The sequence below is a fragment of the Pyxicephalus adspersus genome, chromosome 2 (genome assembly GCF_032062135.1).
Source record: "Pyxicephalus adspersus chromosome 2, UCB_Pads_2.0, whole genome shotgun sequence".
NCBI classification, from domain to species: Eukaryota; Metazoa; Chordata; class Amphibia; order Anura; family Pyxicephalidae; genus Pyxicephalus; species Pyxicephalus adspersus.
The window spans coordinates 43590185-43611816 of NC_092859.1; the positions used below are offsets into that span (position 1 = coordinate 43590185).

At 38.6% G+C, this 21632-nt stretch overlaps 1 protein-coding gene across 4 annotated transcripts in view; it reads right to left on the minus strand.

Moving 5' to 3' along the window:
- Window positions 1-21632, minus strand: part of PCDH1 (protocadherin 1) — a 142015-nt gene that overhangs the window by 99468 nt on the left and 20915 nt on the right. For 2 of the 4 annotated variants that reach the window (XM_072400596.1, XM_072400599.1), the window contains exons 2-3: window positions 11494-12314; window positions 5834-8026 (exon numbers count right to left, since the gene is read on the minus strand). In XM_072400596.1, coding sequence (XP_072256697.1) covers window positions 5834-8026; window positions 11494-12314 — 3014 coding nt within the window. Of the gene's footprint in view, window positions 1-5833; window positions 8027-11493; window positions 12315-15476; window positions 15665-21632 lie in introns of those variants that run through there. The other 2 variants (XM_072400598.1, XM_072400597.1) reach the window with 2 other exon arrangements.

Here is a 21632-nt window from a genome sequence, read left to right on the forward strand (position 1 = left end):
GCACGGTGATAGGAGCCATGCCTTGAAACCTCATTTCTAGGTGCATTTTTTTTTACTAACAGAAGTGGTTCAGTGAGTGGTGGAAAGTTCACTTGGGATCATCGTATAAAAACAGACTTCTGTGAGATATCCCTTCCTTTGTCAAGGTTCTGCTTGAACTTTATTTCAGACCTTCCTATTTAGCATCCTTTCATATATTAAACACAAAAACACACACACACACACAATTCAAAATGTACTAAAGTGTTCTCGTTTTTCAGTTATATACTTAGAAAGACTCCCCAATGACATTCTATTCAGACTCTATGACAAGCATGGGAAAACTACAGCCCGTGGGCCATATACGGCCCAATCCGGTTGTTTCTCTGGCCCTTTGGGTGTTCCACGTACCTGTGGCCCCTGATTGAAAAAGATTGCCCACCCCTGCTTCATGACAAACCTGTCAACTCTGCTTCATATCCCAACATTGAATATGACTTAGTTGATTTTGAGACCGATACAACACGGCAAAAAGATAGTTAAATGCCACAGGTTTTAAATATATATTTCCATGCAAGTGATAAAGCTAGTGATCTCAATGGATGTTCATCGCTGATCAACAAGCTAATGAAAATTTAAATAAAACCGACAGTTACTACACATACATAATTTTAGATCTAGTAACATCACACAGTATGTCTATTTCTCTGTGCAATGCAAACTGGTACGTGGGGCCAACATGTTGTACATAGCTTCCTAAAAAACAGGAAGCTGTGGTGACATCTATATGTCTTAATGATTAAAAGGGATATACTCCAAGGAATGAAAGGGGTCTCTCTGAAACAGACTGGGAAGGAAAGAGCTAAATTATGCTGGATGTCCGCCAGCCATGAAACATTGGGCTCTGCAGATTCTAGTACTCAATGTAACATATCTGTGACGAAATCAGGGTAAGCAAAATCAGATTAATCATGGCCCAACGACTATATTGTCACCGTATAACAAAAGGGCAAGGATAAGTAGAAGAATCCTAAATCCAGAAAGATGTGGATGTCTTTGGAAAAAATATATTTCATTAACTAAAGGAATTTGCATCTCCTTTATCTAATGAAAAATGTAAAAATGGGTTTTAAAGTATCATCAAAGTGTATAATGTGTATGAGAGTTTATTTCTTGGGTTTGGCTATACTTAATACAACTTTCGCTGCTATGATAGATATCTATATGGTCTTATACCATTAATAAGCATTCACCTAACAGTGACTGGTATTTAGTATCTGAAAATTATCTTACGTTTTCTTTTTCAACTGTACTACTTTTTTGTAAAATTTGACAGTATAGTGAAAAAAAAAACTGCAATTCCTTCTTCACCTGCCCATAAAACTGAAAAACATGTCAATACCTTTTAAAAAGAAGTGTCAGGTTTTCACTATGACCAAATTACATCCAGTAATTTAGCATTTTGTCCATTAAGATCACTTCCATTCCGAGTGAAAATGCCTATAATACCCACTAATATGCTTCTAAGTGTGCCATCGCCTCTTTCAAAGCCTTAATTGCAGCATTTGGACACTAAGAGAAGCTCTGTATACTTCACAAGGCACTCAGCAATGCCTCCAGGGAGTTTCAATTCCATATTCAAAGTCAACATCGAACGGCAATAACCATTTTTTCATCTAAATTAACGCATAACAAAAAGGGTGAAAAAAGGAAAAATACTGCAATAAACCAGGAAAAACAAAAACAAAAAATGCAAAACAAAAATCTTTATTCACAAACCAATATTCACAGTATTCAATAAATATTAATCAAGTAGGAAAACAACCGAGGTGAGACCAACATACTGGTGGTGTTAATGTTTTTATACATTGCATAGTCATTAAACAAGAAGAGGTGAGTATAGAACATGTAGGCCAAAGGTATTCTATATTGTGCAAAACCAATATTGATATATCAAGTTTGATAAACAGACTACATCTGTTGCCCAACACAAATGACTCATCACTGACCCTGGTGATTTTTATACTTTAAGGGTGCCCTTTTATGAACCCAAGGCATAAAGATATATATTTTACAAATCATTGTTACCTGTAATCTTTTGCACAACAGGACTGCGAGTTAGCACTCTGTCAGATGCCAGTCTACAAATGAGTATAGTCAAAGGTAAAGTTGCAGTAATTATTTAGTCCATGTGCAACTACAATTTGTAAGCCTACAACCAAACTGTATGGCTTAATGGTAGTGGAGGTCAAGCATCCAACTGGTAAGTGTGGCACTGGTGCCTAAGTCATAAGACTGGCAAATCTTTGGCCATAATATGGTCAATACAACAATATGAATAGCCTATTTTGTCATTTGCTTAGCAATCAGCTTTTTATTCTGTTCCTAAGGCCTAGAGCACCAGGAAAAATTTTTCACTTCTGATCAAATACAATTCTTGGTGAAAAATTTTAAGTAAATTCAAAAGGTATCCCAACACGTCTTTTGTGGAGCAGTGAAACTAAACTTCAGGTAACTGCTGCTTTCATCACAATTTTTTTGTCTAAAAATAAAGAAACTGCACTAGCTTTAAATTATTTATACACATCAGATACTATGCATCCAAGATAAAAGGTCTGACATGTATACAGTGGTGCTCCAACTTTATTCATCAATCCGTCAAGGGGGACTAACGAACAACGGATCAGAGAAGACCACACTGTTCACTCCTATGGAAGAGAGCAAAGCAGGGTGCCACTAGCTCATTCTGCCCCCTTTTCTACTTCATTGAACCGAAAAATGCTGTGTGTACAGTTCTTGTTCCTTAAACTGTCACTGGAAAGGATCATGAAGATCTTTCCAGTGTTAGTCCTTGGGCATCCATTGGACTTCTGCATCAGGCTTTACTCTAAAGAACAATAAGGTAGATCGATACAGTGACATCATGATTGCACCCAACTACACCTGGCTTCTTGACTATGCCAGTGTTCCCCCCCAACCCCTTTAGGCCAGGCGCACCACCCAGCCCCGTTTCAGTAACCACCAAATAAAAATGATGGTTAATGAAACTTTCAGTCAAAATACGGAAGCCTGCCTGCCTACAGTTTTCTTTCACCTAGCTTTAAAAAAAAAAAGTGCCCGTTCAATAAAAAATCCTGCGGCACACAAATTATAAAACTTTGTGCCCCCCCCAAAACAGGATACAGAATATAATGCTTGTTTTGTATAGGTGATAATGTAGCAAAGTAATGCTTGTTCCACCCCCCGCTTCCTCCATCTTGCAGGTGATCTGGTCCTCTTCTCTTAATTTGAGCGGGAATTCCAACCTCAGCACATACAATGCAGAACCAGCTGCGGCCCTTGGTTCTGCATTGTAAGTGATGTCGCTAAGAAGTGAAAACACAAGACAAAGATGCTTCCTGGGTTCAGTTGTCACGATTGGAATTGGCACAGTTTTATGCAGTCTAAGATTATCTCCTTGACAAAGTAAGGAATATATTCTACATTACCTATAAAAGGGTTAGGCTGTGTTTTATTTATTAGTTCTGTGGAATATTTTTCTTTTTAAAAAAAATTAACCGCAAATATCAATAAATGGGTAAGTAAGAATTGCACAAAGCAGCACGTTACTTCATTTTGGCCTTTAAGATGTAGAATGAAAAAAAAATATTTTTTTTTTTCCTTTTTCAGTCCAGGATAAAACAATAACATAAAATTACAAATCGTATATACAGATATAAGTTACATAAATGAAAGTAATAGGCTCTGCCAACAATGTAAATTACAACAAAATGGCAAACCAAGATGTCTTAAAACAATGCAACTTTTAACAATTTTTTCCTTTTACAAAGAAGTTATAAAAATCCTTCATTTTTATTAACACGTGAAACTAGAGTTTCTAGGACAAAAAAATATTCAAAATATTTTACTGGCTTAAAAAGAACAGGCACAAACTTTTTAAACAACAAAGTTTACACAATAAGGCACATTGGCATTGCTTCAGTGTTTATAAGGCATCTTGAAGGAAGACGACATTTAAATTGTGCTTTTAAGGTCCTGCACAATGGCATGGCTTTTTTTTTTTTTTTTTTTTAGACAGCCCTTTAAGGAAAGGTCTCTTTCTATTGATTTGGAGACTCTACACTTTCAAACTTTGTAGACTTAGTAAAACTGTGTTGGAATTTGAATTCCTATTGAGAATCCAGGGTTATATGATCTTCCTTGAGTTAATATTTAAACATGCAAGCCCTGCTTAGTTATGCAGAATGTTACCAGAAAGGGTTATTTGCAGAAGTCATGCAACACACAGTAACATTTTTAATGTATAGCCAACAGTTTTCCCCTAAACACATATACCCCTATGAGGACTAGTTATGTTTCTATGCTATTATGCCTCTATCTTTCAATCGGTGTAGGTTCCAAACTAAAATGTCAGTAGCCAAAAGTGGACAGAATCAAAGGCTACAAGGCAGGCAAATGCTGCATGCGTGTAACTTTGGATGCATCACTCTGCATCCTGGGTTTGCCAAATGCTAGGATGCAGTAATTGCCAAGTTTTGATACTTCCAAGTAGTGTTAAAATTTGGTCCTGCTCCTTTCCTGGTTTGTCAATCACTGGTAAGTAGCTTTACAGAAATGTCAAAACCAAGACAATTACAACAGTTCTAGATTTAGGGCACCCAGACAGCAAAAGAATGTTAATGTCGTTTGGGTACAGACAGGTGTACTTTAAGCACACTTGTTATAATGATGGAGACTAATTAAATCCATTACTAATGAATGCAGTCCATTCATTCACAGGAATCTTGAGCCATTGACTACAGCCTAAGGGCACCATTTTGTGTCCTCAAGAAGGTGCACTGGACAGAAAGTATAGGCATCATTTATGAAAACTGGAGGCAAGGAAACTTAAATGTTACCAATAACATCCAACTTTAATTGCAGTCAGGCAATAGAAAGGATCTGATTAGTTGCTATGAAACAGAAATTTTCCTACAGCCCCCTGTATCAGGAAAACAACAGTGTGTACATATGTTACAAAAGACACATTTGGTTAGGGAAATTAGATGGAGACCAGTGCTAACAGAGCAGAAGTATGAGCTAAACCATGCAAACAGCAGATACTAAAGGAAAATATTAATATCACTGTACGAGTTAGCAGTCCTAACAACACAATGCGCCTATTCTTTCCAAGAATCCCATACCCCATGAAACACTCTTTAGAAAAAGTCTTAGTCATAACACTCAATGCCATGACAAAACCATCCTCTTACATCCAAGCAAAAGCCAAGATTCTTATCAGCTGCAGTGAAAATAAAAGACAAGTCACCTAGTGGAGCTCAGCAAAAGGAATGATTAATTGCAGAGGAAAGCATAGACCTGCCCCAAACAGATAAAAGAATAAAAACACTGCATCAACGCAAGCACAGTTTAAAAAAAAAAAAAAAAAAAAAAAAGCTCTTGCAGTGAGAAGAGCCAGCTCACAACACTGCACTAGTAAACGGGATAGAATTCATTTTCTTAATACGTGTCAGCTAGCATAACACTACTAGTGCGTTTCCAGCCTATTCTCCTACAATAATTTAAAATATATACATGGCACTGCGGGGCTTGCACATGCTCCTAGGGCCTATTAACATGAAGTGCTGCTGAAATTTATAATACAATTAGTTTTTGGTTCAACACAGCAACAATTCAATCAAACTTCTACCTGACCTACATAAGGCAAAAGAAAAAAAGAACAAAACAAAACAGTCTTTATTGCCCCCACCATCCCCAATGGCTCTTAGGTACTTCAAGAGGAAAGGCATCACCATACGTCAGTCCAAGCTATAGTGCCATCCGCGGAAGCCTGGCGTAGGAAGTAATCGCCTACCTGCTTATGGTTGTATTTCTGGGGATTGGTCCGATAGCTGTAATCCGAGTACTGATCAGAGCCAGTGGAGGTGTTGTCCCCAGTGCCAACAAAGGTGTTGGCAGCCGGTAGGTCTTGTACCACCTGGTGCTTCTTGGAGGCAGATGGGGACTGTGGTTGCAGCTGAATGGATGGCAAGGGGGAGTTTGAGCGGTAATGACGCCCCAAATCTGGGCTTCCAGGTGGGTAGTTCAAGGGAAGATGAATCCTTGGGCTGTCCCCAACAGAGTCGCTCATTAGATTAAATTTAAGGGACTTCTGCAGCCCACTTTCCTCATCCTCCTCTACTGGTTTTGGTGGCTTCGGAGATTTGCTCTTCTTTACTTTGATTTTATTTTTACTGTTTTTATTACTCTGCTTTGGGGCGTAAAGATCTTTTGTTTCTTTCTTACCAGCCTGATAGCCACTTTTGGCTTCCTTTTGTCTGCAGTATCGGGCCAAAACCACTACCACAATAACCACGACAACTGCCACAATCCCAGCAAACACACCGAATAGAATGATTTTCTGTTGTTTGTTATGCTCATATTCAGGATCCCCAGCAATATCAATGTTCAATGGAGTATCCTGGCTGTGGCCAAGTAGGGTTTCCACATAGGTTTGGTTTGCCAAAGTTTCATTGATAAAGAAGTGGACTAAGGCAGTGCCATGTCTGGTAGGTTTTCCACGATCACTCACTCTTACTACTAGACGGTGAAGACCATAATGTTTCCTTAAAATATGTTTTTCTAAAGTTACTTCACCTCCTGCGGGAGTTATCTGGAAAAGTTCATAGGGATTGCCACTAGCAATACTATATACAAGTTCAGCATTTATACCCGTGTCCATGTCCTCAGCTCGCACCTTGTTAATCTGGGTACCTGGGCTTGTAGAAGGTGTAAGATAAGTATATGAAATGTTTGATGGTACAACTATCACTGGAGCGTTGTCATTCTCATCAAGGACATTTATAGTCACGCCAACATATGAAGAACGAGGCGGGTCCCCTCCGTCCACCGCCTTCAACCGGAAGGTGTATGTGCTCTGGTGCTCCCGGTCAAAGGAGATGCTGGAAAGGATAGTGCCCGTCCCATTCTGGATAACAAACTCGCCACTCTCCGGCTCCACTGAGAGATGGACACGAGCATTTTCACCCTTATCCGCATCAATAACAGTGACCATTCCAACTGGGCTCAACCTAGGCATATTCTCCATAACTGAGAAGTTGTAGCCATTTAGCATGAACTTCGGATCATTGTCATTACAGTCCAGAACAGTGATAACAACAGAAGCTGTTCCCTTAAGACTGGGAGTTCCTTTATCAGCAGCAACAACATGGAAGTCATAATGTTCCCTTTGCTCTCGATCCAAAACAGCGTTGACTTTAATTTGACCAGAGTCTGGGTTGATGGAGAAAATTGAACGAGTATTGGCATCTGCAAGTATGGAATAAGAGATCTGAGCATTGGAACCACTATCGGCATCAGTTGCACTAACGTCCATTACAATATCATCAGGAGAGTTGTTCTCTTTGAAAGTCACTTCCATCAGACTCTGAGGAAAGATAGGTGGATTGTCATTCACATCAGTCACCTGTACTTTAAGTGAGTTAGTGCTGGAAAGAGGAGGGTTACCAGAGTCGACAGCTACAATTTCAATAGTATATTCTTTCACAGACTCATAGTCTAGCGGTGTGGTGGTTTGCAGGAAGTACTTCTTTTTGCTGTCAGTCCCAGTGTCGCTGACCTGTTTCAGTTGGAAAGGAACATCCCTGGCCACAACACAGGTCACAGCAGCATTTTCACCCTCATCTATATCAGAGACCTGTACTAAAGCCACAGGAGTTTCCACAGGGACATCTTCGGAAATATTCGCTACACCATCCTGGTGTGTTACAAGGCCGAATCCTCGGATGTCAATTACTGGCTTGTTGTCATTCGTGTCACGTATGGTGATTGTAACTTGGGTACGTGCAGATTTAGGGTTGGATCCTTTGTCTTTGGCCACCACAGAGAAGCGTAGTGTTCCAACATCTTCACGATCTATAGGACCCTGAACAGTAATCAAACCTGTTGACCTATCTAGATGTAGAAGCCTCCGAACAGTATCTGAAGCTTGATGAAAGGAGTAATCGATCTCAGCGTTGGCACCTTGGTCGGAATCATTGGCTTTTACCTAAAAAAATAAATAAATAAATAAATAAATAAATAAATATATATATATATATAAACAAGACAATTTACTTAACCATCATTGACAGCACACATTTTACAGCAAGTAGTTTAAAAAATACAGCATTGAAACACAAACAATGCATCCAAAATATAAAACATAAACAAGTTACAAAATCAGTTATTTTCCTCAGGTATTAATACACAATAAATCCTTAAAATGGCATTCGAATGAAAAAAGTTTTTTAATCTATTTGAAAGCATTAGGTTTGACATTTTGGGTTAACTATGAAAACAAAGCCCTTATGGTGATATTGACATATTTTGCATTATAAAAAAATGATTTTGCTTTCATGTCACACAAATGCTCCCAAACATAGAAAAATGTAAAAAACATTTTAATTTAGTGTGGTCCACCATAATTATTAACACAAAATGGTAGTAGGGCAAATTCAACCATATTCTCAAAACTCTAGAAAATGCATTAGCTTTCTATTTTTTTTTTGGTTTTACAGTCTGAAATCAATTCTATGAAATGAATATCTGCCAAAAAGGTCAATGCAGTCATGAAGTGTGAGGACTGCTTTGATCACATATTGATGGTGTCAGAGTCACTCATCCGTGACGGGAGTGAATTTGAACCCCTTCAAACCAGGCTGCCACAATTATAATGTGGGACAGGGCTGATGATCAATACATTATTGAAATGAAAACCTTGTTTACTAACCTGCCTAGACGAAACCAGACGGATAAGAAGTAATCATCGCAAGCATGAAATGATCTGTGCATACTATGTGGTCTTATACTAGCCATTTTTCCTATTTTCTGCTTCTGTGAAATACTAGTACAACCCTGTTTGACTAGAACAACATGGGATGAAAAGTGGACTGACCTAATCCAAAGCCTATACCTTCTTTCTCTGTTCTGTTAACACTTACTTATAATGTACCACATACAGAAGTTTTCATACTATGGCTCTCAAACTGTGTTACTACATCTTTTTACATTCTTCAAAGATTCTTATGCCAGGATCACAATGCCTTCTTTTTGCCTCTGTCACTCAGTTCCCAATAACCTTTTCATTTACATATAATAAACAAAAAACATATCTTGTAAGGTAAAAAAATGAAATAACTCTTTTCCAGAAAAGCCAATATTACCTACATATGGCCAGCAAGGTCCCAGATGTGATAGCATGGATTTGAATATATGGCATTTTACAGCAGGAAAAAAAAAGTATTTATGGTTTGTACTAAGATACACCTGTCATTGAGGAATGACAACAATTTAAGTAAGCTTTGCTCTTCCAGGATAAAATCAAGAGAACCAGTTCATGAAGGATGATTTCCTAAAAGTTACAACCTGTTTAAAGAAAGCTAAAATTAACTTTGTTTAGTGGCAGTGAACAGTGTAGACTTGTTTACAAGGATGTTGCCCCAGGGTGGTGCCTTCAATACTGACTAGAGATGACCACTCCAACATTTTGGACAAACACACAGTGAAAAAAGTAAACTTTCATTTGTTGAGGCAGACCTTTCAGTTAAATTGGATCTGAGCCTCTTACCCTACAGTTAGAGCCTTGAAGAGCAAAATGTACCTGAAAAAATTTAAAAAGACATAATTGTCGCTATTATCCTGGTGAGATTCCTGGAGAACAATGAGTACCCCAAATCTCATAGTAATTAAACAACAGCCCAGTGTAACAGAATTTTCTGGTGAGATTTAGAACCCTTATTTTCCCCCAGTTCTGGGGTTGTAATTTAATGTACCAAACACAGATGATCGGTTGGACTAGAAGGGATTTCAAGGCTCTCCAAAAGAAACAAAAAGGTGTGATTTGGGTTTGTGTTGCCAGTGTAATTGTAAATATCCCCAATGTCTATTCCAACCAGCTTTAATTATTTTTCTTTCCTACATTACAATATGGTTGTAGATTTTCTAATCAGTACTACTACCACCAAGTTTATTGGTCCCGTGATTCCATCTAGAAATATCTACTACAATGTGTATTTTAAGGTAAGGAGATAAAATATTAACTTATAGCACGGTTAACTCTCCCATCTGTAGACTTCACAGGGATTTTATTGAGACAAATAAAATAAGCCAGAGGCTGAAGACTTCTGTTCTGAACTAGGTATTAATTAGCTGAGGACATAATTGACCTCTTGATAGTGTTAATTTGTTGAATCTTTCAAAAGGTCACATGGAGGAAGGAAGCACACAAAGAAATTCATTCACATGAGTCAGACCTGGAGTCATCCTAAAACGAAAAAGAAAAAAAAAAAGCCACAATCTAAAACTTACCCAACCGGTTTCTAGTCAGGTTATATTATGCAGAAGGAATGCAAAAAATCTAGCAAAGCAGTCACCTGGAACCAGTTAACCAGTTTCAGCCTAAAAGAACAGTGATAGTCACAGGAAGCTGTTACGAAAATCAAAAAACGGCTTATTCTGTTTTCGAACTTCAGGCATAGGACTCGTCAAGGTGGCCTTTCATGTTTATGTTTGGCAAAATTGTCCAATTGGAGTGTGTATGTGTTAAAATATCAGTAAGAACCATATGAATTTTTTTGGACCAATGAAGATGCACCAATCGAAGGTGCCCTAAGAAATTAGCTGAAAACATTTAACTGGTTGATTATAACGGTGCTTATAAAAGTTTTGGTTAAAACAGGGATGCTGTCTACAGGAAAAAACGAACACCTGTCCCCTCAGTTTATCTGCATGCACAGAAGGAGATGAATTCATTGTCCACATATAACAAAAAATTGTGTATATAGAGGTAAAAAGGATTTACAAATAAGGTCTAAAAGAATATCTATAGGTGGTGGTACATGTAAGTCTGACTTTTGAAAAAAATCATTGCCTGGCTGTCAATCCATGTCAACCCATTTAGGACAAAAAGTAAACAAATATTTGTTGATAGATTGGCAAATTGCCTCAATATTGCCCTGCTATATGGACAACATTTTTCTAACGTTAATTTAAATAATAATTAAAACACTAGTTGTAAATTAACTGCATAACTGAGCCATGACATGTAAGCTTTGGAATGAGAAGTCATTAACAGTGATTTCTCAACCACAGGGTTGTGTCTTTGACAACACTGATCTAATTTTACCTGCCTAATATGATAAAACACCAAAACAATAACTAAATTGAAATGCACTTTATCTGAAAGCTGCATTTCAGCAGAAAAAAACAAAAGACTTGAAAGTCCCCTGATTGCTTTAACTTGATCAGTGCTTCATTTAGCACATTAAACATTTTCATCCAACCGCTACCTAATCCCTTCAGGCTGTAATCCTGAACAAAATGGAAGAGCCACTCCATTAGACACACAGCACATACTTTGATTACTTATCTGATTGAAAACAGGTACACATTCCAGGTGACAACATGTCCTCTGCTCTCAAATCTAATGTAATGAAAAGTAAGACAAGAACACGTTTAGGAGCTCTCCTTACTTACCTGGAGTACAGAGTGCCCCATGGGGCTGTTTTCGGGGAGCACTGCCTCGTAAGCCATCTTTTCAAATTTTGGAGCATTGTCATTTGTGTCTAGAATAGAGATGCGCAGCAGGGCACTGCTAGCTCTTGGGGTCTTTCCGCCATCTTGAACTTTAATTGTGAGATCATAAGAGTCTCTTTGCTCCCGATCAAGATTACCCATGACAATGAGCTGAGGTTGTTTCTCATCTTGATCCTCAGCTACCTGCAGTCCAAAAAGTTCATGTGCTTCAGGGCCAACAATTAGCTCATAGGATGCCACTCCATTGACTCCAGAATCCCGATCAGTAGCAGCAGGGATTGGAAAAAGCATTCCGATATTTGTGTTCTCTGGAATGGACAAGGTAAGGACTGGTGATGCAAAATTAGGAGTGTTATCATTTATGTCCAAAACCTCAATCTGACCATCGAGAAGCCTGGGAACGGGAGACATCAGGTCTGTCATTGATACTTCAAACTCCAAGAAGCATGCCTGGCCTGGGAACAAGTTCTGGCACTCGCGCAAGCTCTCTCGGTCAATGGCTGTCTCAGTTGTGTAGATGTCCCCAGTCTTGCCATCCACTCTGAGGTAAGGATGTCCCAATTCTAGCTTGTACAGGTGCTTGGAGTCTGGATAGCCATAATCAGCAGCCAGGCTTCCAATTAAGATATTTGGTGGCTGCTCTTCCTCTACTTTGTATTTCACTTGGGTGGAAGATCCAATAAGGGGAAGTTGAAAGAAAAGCCATAGGTAGAAGCAAGATGCTGCCCTCTTCATCCTTGGTTTTAGCGAGTGTGGCCACTCTGCAAGGTAAACAGAAACAAGATTAGGGCCAGGTGAACTACGGTCCAATCAGAAAACAGCAATTACTCTCATGCTAATCAGCAAAACTCTAGAGGACACCCTGCTGTGGAATGCAGGTGTCTGTTCCCGATCACAGTGTTCTGTCTGACTTGTTACACAGTCAAGGTATAGTTTAGCACAGAACTGAAAAAAAAGCTGTCGTCATATACACCTAGTAATTGTGTCCCTGATGTGACACAATGAAAAGCCACACCTGTGTGATTAGATAACTTCCTTAACAGGTGCCATGCAGAGAATTTAATCATTCACAGTGAGGGGGAAGAGATGACAGACTCAGATTAGAAAAAAAAAAAAAAGTGAATCAATTTACAGTACACTGCTGATGAACTCATATACAAAGAATGCAGGGACAGTAATGTGTCATATTTGACACATTTCAAATTCACCCAATAAACAAGTGAAAAAAATATAATTTTAGTCTGGACATCCACTGTAAAAGCTTTATCCAGGCATTTTCAAAAGGAAACCCTCCAGCAAAAGATCCCATCATCTATTAACACCATCAGTCCATTAGCATTAGTTTTTACATGCTCAGAGTGCTGAAAAGAGAATTTCCTTTTGGCAATAGAAACATCCAAACAAACACAGTAAACAAAACAAACACTGGGAATGCAAAACAAGCATTTCAGCAACCTGTATTGTAGGAAGTTTTCTTGAATTCCTCATGTTCTTGAATTTGTGAAACTATCTAGATGATCGCTAGATAAACTCACTTGCCCGGCATCCTTCAGCTGCTCTAAAAACTTTCAGAACCGGTGTGACTAGCTGCAACAACTCAACACAAAGGCTTCAATTAAAGAAAAAAGGCTCTGCCCTTATTGGATAACACTTCATTAAAATTCTTTACAAACTGAAACTGTCCAGTCACCAGTAAAATATCTACAAATCAAAGAATACAGAAAGACAGATAGTGACTTAAACGTCAATATTTAAATATTCGCATATAGTATAATTTAGTATGCTGTCACTCCATAAACAAAAAAAAATAAACAAAGACAAATCTGAGCATTAAAAAAAAATGGAACAAAGTGAGAGGCATCAAAAATCAATCACACATTATGCTGGAATATTGTGGATTACACTTGTTTTAACGAAAACATAAGGACTGGCAGTTTAATTCAATGTAGTTATCTAGTTACAGTGTTTGCAGCATTTCTAAAAGTCCAGTGAATCCTGAAACACTTTAATTAACCTCAACCCTGACAATCACCTGTTGGTTGTATGAAAGAAAAAATACTAAAACTCAACACTACCCTACACATAACCATGTACAGAAGCTAGCTTTCTTCCAGTTCAGGGTGGTTGGGCAGAGGTCCAACCTGTACCACCTTAAAATCTCATGTCAGGTCTAGCAAAAACCAGCCTATTTAGGCATTCTGATGTTTTTGGCCAGTTTCATAAATATAAAACGTGTTTAATCAATAGAAACATTTCAGACATGCAAATGTGTTTACGTTGAAATCTAAAAGCTTACCATGCAAGCAGTTGTATCCAAAACTAATAAAAGAAAACATACGCACAGCAAAATCAGTGACACCCACACACCAGAATTAAACTATTTTATATGTTATATTTCAATAATACCTTCGTTAGTGGTTCATTAAAAAAAAATCTGGAAGATCTACCATAAGCCATCGACTTCGAATTAGGTTGTCGTGTTCACTTGCATTTCATTACCCAAGGTGTGAGTGTCACCTGCAGGCTAGCCTTAATGGAACAGCACCCAAGAGTAATTCAGTCTGTATGTGCAGCAAAGCCATCTTAGATCTTGCTCCCCTAAGCACAGTACATACAGAAGCTAATAATGAGGTTTCAGCAGGCGCTAGAGCTCCAAGCACCACTGCCACCGACAGCTCCTCTTCCCAAGCAGCAGACACACGACCTCTAACCCAGCTCTCAAGTCAGTTACATGGAACATCAGAATTTCTCATATTACAGGGAGGGAGGAAAGTAGGTTAGAAGGCGAAACACAAATTGCAAAGAAAGAGAATATTAAGAGTAGCTGAGGAAATGTGTTACACCAAGAAAATGTAATTCTGTTTTATCAACTGCGTTTATAGATAGGAAGGGAGCTTATCATTGAACATTGGGCAACCTTGGTGACAAATGTTACAGAACTAAAAAGGAGAAGGTGCAGCTACTAAAACCAATAAGATTGGCTTCCAGTTTGAATCCTAGATTAGGGGTACTCTTATAAAAGTGTGGAAGGTAATGTGCAGGATTTCAGTTGTTTTACACCAAATGCAGAGGCATATGAAAATCTATTTCTTATTTGTGAGTGTGCTGCTTTATGCTGAAAAAATAAAGTCATGACAAGGCTCCGGGTTAATAATCTGCCAGGAGATAAGAGATCTACTTGTCCAGGGATAATGAATGGCTGGAGTGCTGCCAGCCAGTCCTTTGGTCATGACAATGCCCTGGGTTTATCAACTGCAAAATATAAAAAAAAAAAAAAAAAAAAAAAAAAAGTAGATTTCTCACCAAGAGTAATGAAAAGCTGGAGTACTGCCTGTACTTCGGACATTACTACGCTAGGTGAAAAGAGACGGTGGCTCAGAGGTAGCACTCTTGCCTTTGCAGCGCTAGGTCCTGGGTTTGAATCTTGGGCAGGACACTATCTGCATGGAGTTTGCAGGTTCTCCCTGTGTCTGTGTGGGTTTCCTCCCACATCTCAAAAAACATTCAGTTAGGTTAATTGGCTTCCCCCCAAAAAAACTGACCTTAGACTACATTAATGACATATGACCATGATAGGGACATTAGATTGTGAGCCCCTTTGAGGGATCGTTAGTGACACGATTATGGACTTTGTACAGCGCTGCATAATATGATGGTGCTATATAAAATACTGTGTATTATATTAATAATAATTATCTCATAGTTAACCAACGATATAACTCTTAGCAAGAGTCTACCCCATGGTAAATTAGCCAGTTGACAAAATTAAAAAATTATTGTGTACGTGTAGGCATACATAAACACACATGTAAGGAAAGCAAAAACTGTAGAAAGGGAAGAGCACATATGAAATGTAGCAACTACAAGATCTTCGCTCACACAGCAACAGGTGCACATAGAGGAATCCACAAAGCTACACTTACAATTCCCACCTTCCTCTGGCTGCCTCCAGGGAGAAGGAAAGGCAGCTGCCTCGTCAGTCTCTTCCTTGCAGTTATTCCAGGTAGGTGGTACAGCTCCCTATCAGAAATGAAGCATTCGAACAGCAATACCTCCAATGATAAGGAACCAGTACGCTGTTCCTTGAGTGTTACTTGTCAGTCCCCTCCCTCGTCTAGAGCTTGTGCCTCCCTCATTTGTGTGACAGCCTGCATTTCCAAGGCTTTGTGTAGTACAATGGAAACCCTAGAGGCTCCCACGCCTGCTCTTATTCCAGCCAACGTAGAGGGGGCAAAAGGTGCCAAGAAAGAAATAAATAATGAAGGAAACTTAGAAAAGCCAGGTAAAAACTTTGGGACTACTTGGCTACTTTTATATCAACAGATAAAGGATGACACCTAAGCAAATCTGCTGAGAAAAACTGAACACTCCTCACACTAAAGAGTTTAACATCTCACAGGAAGCAGGCAGTTAATCTTTAAAAATAAATCACTGCTGACACAACTTTGGGAATATTTACCCTGACGTCAATTAACACACAGGCAAACATAGCAGTATTTGTAGAATGGCGTTATAAGCCCTTTTCCTTTCATACTAAAAGGTAATTCATACTTCAATTATACCAAATGTCAGAAACCAAAAATTGACCAAGAATAGCAGATTAAAACTTTTTGCCAATAATCCATCCATGTAAAAAGTTATCCCTGATGTTCAAAAATGGGGAAGGGTTCCAAAATATTCAAAATGTAAAAAAAATAAAATATTAAATTCTGTGGTAAGGTTCAAGACATAAAACAAAATTTAAATATTTTACGTGTTAAAAATTACAGAAGTGTTACTGAAGAACAGCCTCAATTTTCAGGGGCATAGAAAATGTTTCTGGATGAAGCTCAGATAAAAATAACGTTTTGCTTTGCCATTTACATCCCCGGTAGTTTTTTGGCAATTTTAAGTCCCTAAGAAAATATTTTGTATTTTGCACAAATTGACCTCTAATGTCTGTGTGCCATAAATGCAGATTACACTGCCCAGGTGTACGAACCAGATGGATAATTACAGGAAATGGGCTCCTGAACAAGGCGGCCCCTAAGAGACACATCACAGCAAGCTTTATGAAATTATGTTCGTGAAGCTTTAGAAGCAATGAGACACTGAATTAAAATAATTAAAAAATAAAATAAAGGGTAAAACTGTGTCCTCCCATGGCCTTTCATAAACCTATCCAGACACAGGCTAGCTGATAGATACACTATTGAAGTAGCAGCCTTATCTTCTACAGTGTGGGCAGTGTGATTTAGCGCACCAAAGAGCAGACAGGCCACAAGAACAAGAGTCACTGATAAAGAACAGAATTCTTTTAGGCGAAATACCAAGCATTTAAAGCTAGTCGGTTAGCACTGCTAATAAAGTACACCCTGCACATCAAAGAAAAACTCCAGGCATATATTAAAATAACACAAATTCTGCTGTGCATACATTAAAAACCTCTAACGCTGAATTCCAGCAAAGATTTGCTTGGATCAATTTTCAATCAGTTTTTTTTTTTTTGGAACACGTTTTTTACCCTATTTGTTGAAAGGATTTAAACCTTAAAAACACCACACTTTTGGGTTGCCTTCAGTCTCCAATGGAGAAAGTTTTCCTTACTTCTCCAATGGCACCGACTGTGAGGACTTTTAGGAGACATCTTGATCATCTGTAACTGGAGTTCTGTGCTACCAGTACAAAGTTTTAGTATTTAACACAACCAGAACCCTATAACTTAGAAGTAAATAGCTTTGGTAGACAAGAATAGAATAGATGACCCCCCACTAGTCATTCCTTATATGAGTGGTTGTAGTCCAACCAAATAAACTTTTGACTTAGTTTCCACTAAGGGGGGGGCTTAAGTTGCCTAAAATTACTATTAAAGTTATGACAAATCAGAAGATTTGTTTCTGGTAAAAAATAGTGATATTGGACACAAATGTATGAACAAATCCATGAAAGATCCATTTGTTTCACACTGGTCCCATCTGCTAGTTTATGAGCACTTTAAAGCATAAGCCCACCCAAAACTGAAACCACATGCCACCATTTGCATCCCTTCAAGAAATGCTGCAATCTATAAATGTCCAGCCCCACAGCAGCTGCTAATGTGATTATATGCAATGTGTCACTGTGTCCTGTCTGCCCCTCCCGGCTACTTTCTATAAAGCCAAGCTTGGTTATATGGCAGAAAAAGTGTAAAGACAAAAAATTCCATTTCAGGGATCAAGTTTTTATTCTTTAGTAAGTGAATAACTTAAGTCTTTGGTGGACTTCACCTTTAAGAATTCAAAGGTGATCATTACCATTTAAATACTAGTTAGTACCAATGTGTAATTATTTCACAATCACATGTTAGCAGAACAAGCAAAGCAGTGTATCCCTCAAAAAGGAAACAAGACCAAAAGTAATAAAACAGCTCTCTTAATAGGAGGTGTGCAGAAGGTAGGCGGACAATATTTTATGCACAGAAATATGAAACAGACAGTATATAGGAATGTATAAGGTACAGTCTATGTAAAGTACAAAAGCAGGAAGCCCATACAATTACTAAATCACACCGATTCAAGATCCTTAATGGCTCCATTGTTTGCACACAAGCAGGTTCTGTTTAGCTATAGACTTCACAGTCCTCCTACCTCTCCCATTACCAGCCACCCCCCTCCCCTACCGAGATCTCCTATTCCTTCTAAATATCAACAGGCCTCTCTCCTTCACTTTTAAAAATGAGTCTGTCATCCCCAAGTTAGCTGCAGTTAATCAAACGGGTCTTTCATCCCATAACTACCTGCATCTGACAAGTACAGACTGTGGTCCTGAGAGAGGGGGATGAAATGGGAGTGCTGTGTGAGTGAAGAAGAATTAAGGAGACTCCCTGGAGGTCATGTAGAATAATCTAAACACAATAACTTCAACCATCACCTGTTAGATAACAGCTAATAATGCTAGGCTAGGGTAAAGACTGATAAAAAGGTGTCAAAGCAACAAACAATGGTACATTCAATTGTGCAAACAGCTTAACACATCAGGATATACACTTATCTGGAAAAAAACCTTTATATTATTATAGTCTGAATAAAAGGATTTTCATCAGCATTATGTGCCAACTATAGCTCACTCTACTAAGGCTATGTACACATGTGCAATCATTGTCTTTCACGATCCTTTCCAAGGACTGCACGATGCATGAGCGAGTGCTGTACATACAGCACCCATCTGCTCTATGGAAAGGAGAGGGGGAAAACGACGCAGCGGCACCCTGCTGCGCGCTCTGCCCCTTTCACTTCTATTACGATCGTTCATAGTCCATGGATCCACCAGGACGGACGTTCAGATGATGAGCGCTGTACACACGCAAGATTCTCGTCTGATATTGGCCCTGAGCCAAATACCCGACAAAAACAATTGCACGTGTCTACCAAGCCTAAGGCTGTACGCGCAAGATTCTTTTTGGATATGAACGGTCAGGTCTTAGATGAGAATCTGACATGTACTGTGGTCACCCAATGTCATTTTTGACTATATCCCAACAGATCTGTGAACGACAGCTATAAAAGTCAAGAAAAAGATACTGCTCACTTGTTCTCCACCTTCCTCCTCCTCCGTAGAACAAAATAGATCGGTGTGTAAAGTGCTCGTTCATTCATGACAATCTTTGTCTCTGGAAACAAACACGAAAGATTGTTCGAGACAAAAACTGTGTGTCCAGCCTTATCTAAACTGCTCTCCAAGATAGGTACAAATAATACATAGGAGGACCAAACAAACTTTAGTTATGTTTACTACATAAATGCGAAAGTCCACGTTGGGCAAACTATCCCTAAGAAGAAGTACCCTATAAAGAACAGTGTATTACTATATATCGCCCTAGAAAATCAGAGCCAATGGTTCCTTTCCCCAAATACATATGGTAAGGGACTGGACAACAGTCATCTCTTCTTTATGGGTTGTGTTAGCACAGGGTTTCTCAAACTGGGTTTCTTTACAGGTTTCTATTTCAACAAATTTTCTTTTCTCTTCTCATCTCCCCACCCACACGGAGTACTGCAGACATGGTCTAATCTTTGCATGACAGGCACATTGTAGGACCATGCACGGGTAACAACGAAGCTAGAAGGTCTGACCATGCAATAAATGGTGATTTAACCTGGGGGCTTGTAAATCTCAATCACACATAATACACTCTGTAACCTGCTCTATTCTGTGCACATAGAAGCAGAAAGTCCAGAAAATCTATAGCTGACCGGCCAATAGGCGACAGTCCATAATGCATACAGCCAATACAAGTGCAGTTGTCAACTATCACGCCTAAGGCGACCTTTTCTACATTTTACCAAATAACACTGATTAATATCGTAAAGCTGATGGCAAAGCTCAATATGAAGGGTGTTGTCATAGTAACCAGATTTTCTCTAGCACAAGTATTAGCAAAATCTGATTGGTCCGTAGTGGCCAGGGGTTTCCCTTTAATACAAATGACACGATGGCCATTGTATGTTTATACTGTGTACATCTAGAGTAAAACGGGAAGTGGATTGTTCTCCTGCATAATAAAAATAACTTGTAGCACACTATATCATTTGCCATTGAAGAATACTGGAAGTAACAAATCAATGGATGATATAGAACCACCACCAGGTTTCAGCATGGTGAGATGACAGACAAGGCGATCAATAAGTTACACATGACTTGTGTAGTGATGCGACAGATAATTGTGCCATGTAACCGAAGAAGAATCTCATCAACCTTTATAAACCTAATCATGAATTAAAGGGAAACTGTAAATTAGGGGAGCACAGGCTGGATATTTTTTACTGACAAAATTATTACTCTTCTTGCTTTGGTGAAAGAACAAAGTTGATCAGAACATTGAAATACGTGCTTGCTTTACTTCAATATTCATTATTCCTATTCTTTTCTCTGAATATGGACCAGATTATCATTTCAGATGGGTAAGGATTCTATGTTGATGCAATAAGCAGTTCTATAATTTAGAATTGTTCATAATTACCGAAGAATCCTTAGAAGTTTCAATCACAAGAGATTGCATTTATTGCCCCATCACACATCCAGGTGGAACTTGAAGTATGGCAGTTGTCTCTATTTGACCGTTCCAGAAAAAAAATACCTACTTGTCACACTTACCTAAAGGCTTTGGAAGACTACAATGCGTCCTAATCTATTTTTTTTTCTTTATATTTTTTTGTGCATTTCATAAACTTTTCACATTATTGTTCAAACCAGTTTCCTATCAAAGAGCGAACATGTTAGTACATATAGTAGTTGTACATATAGTATTTTTTTTTGTTTATACACTTCTATACTACACAAATATATAAACCATAATTGCAATTATTATTGTCTAGTAATCTAATTTGATTTCAATGTTTTGCTTCCTCTGACATCTCTTCACCCCGTGATGAACTGTGATCCTACTTAAATGCAATAAAGAGCTTGTTGAGGGGTGTGACAAGAAAACAGAGTGAGAGAGGGGCACAAACACCCTGATTTGCATCACAGTACCCTGGGGTGAAGCTTTTCACTTTCAATAAGAGTTGGGATGTGTTGCATTGTGTTAGGAACAGAAAAAGTGTGAAATCTTGTGATGGGAGGTCTGTTTGTGAATAGAGTAATCCCAAGAGTCCAAACCCACAATGGCTAATGCAATGTACATATTTTTCAAAGCTTTTTCAACTGAGAAGACCCACAATGCAAAGCTCCCCAGGAAGGGTTCAATACAGACAGGACCCTGCCGAGCCATTAAGTATTATAATAAAGCAGAGAGAGGGAAGAACACTCGTGTGAATTAACCTGATTGTTTAACTGGAGGAAAGTCAATTTTGGGCATAATTGCAACTTAATTCCTCTATTACAGCTGCAGCTTTAGCTCAGGCTGTCAGCTGATTTCAAAAGCAGCCAAAGCTTGCTGCAGAGGATGGAACAATGGATCACAAATAGATCGTGCATAAATTTAGGCATGCCACCCACCCACCAACACCATCTTTAGGCAAATTCCCCAATAGAAGTCATCTAACTGAATTACTTGCAAAGGACAGAAGTAGTGTGCATATTTTCCAGCACTACTACGTCCCCTAAAATCACTAATGTGCAGA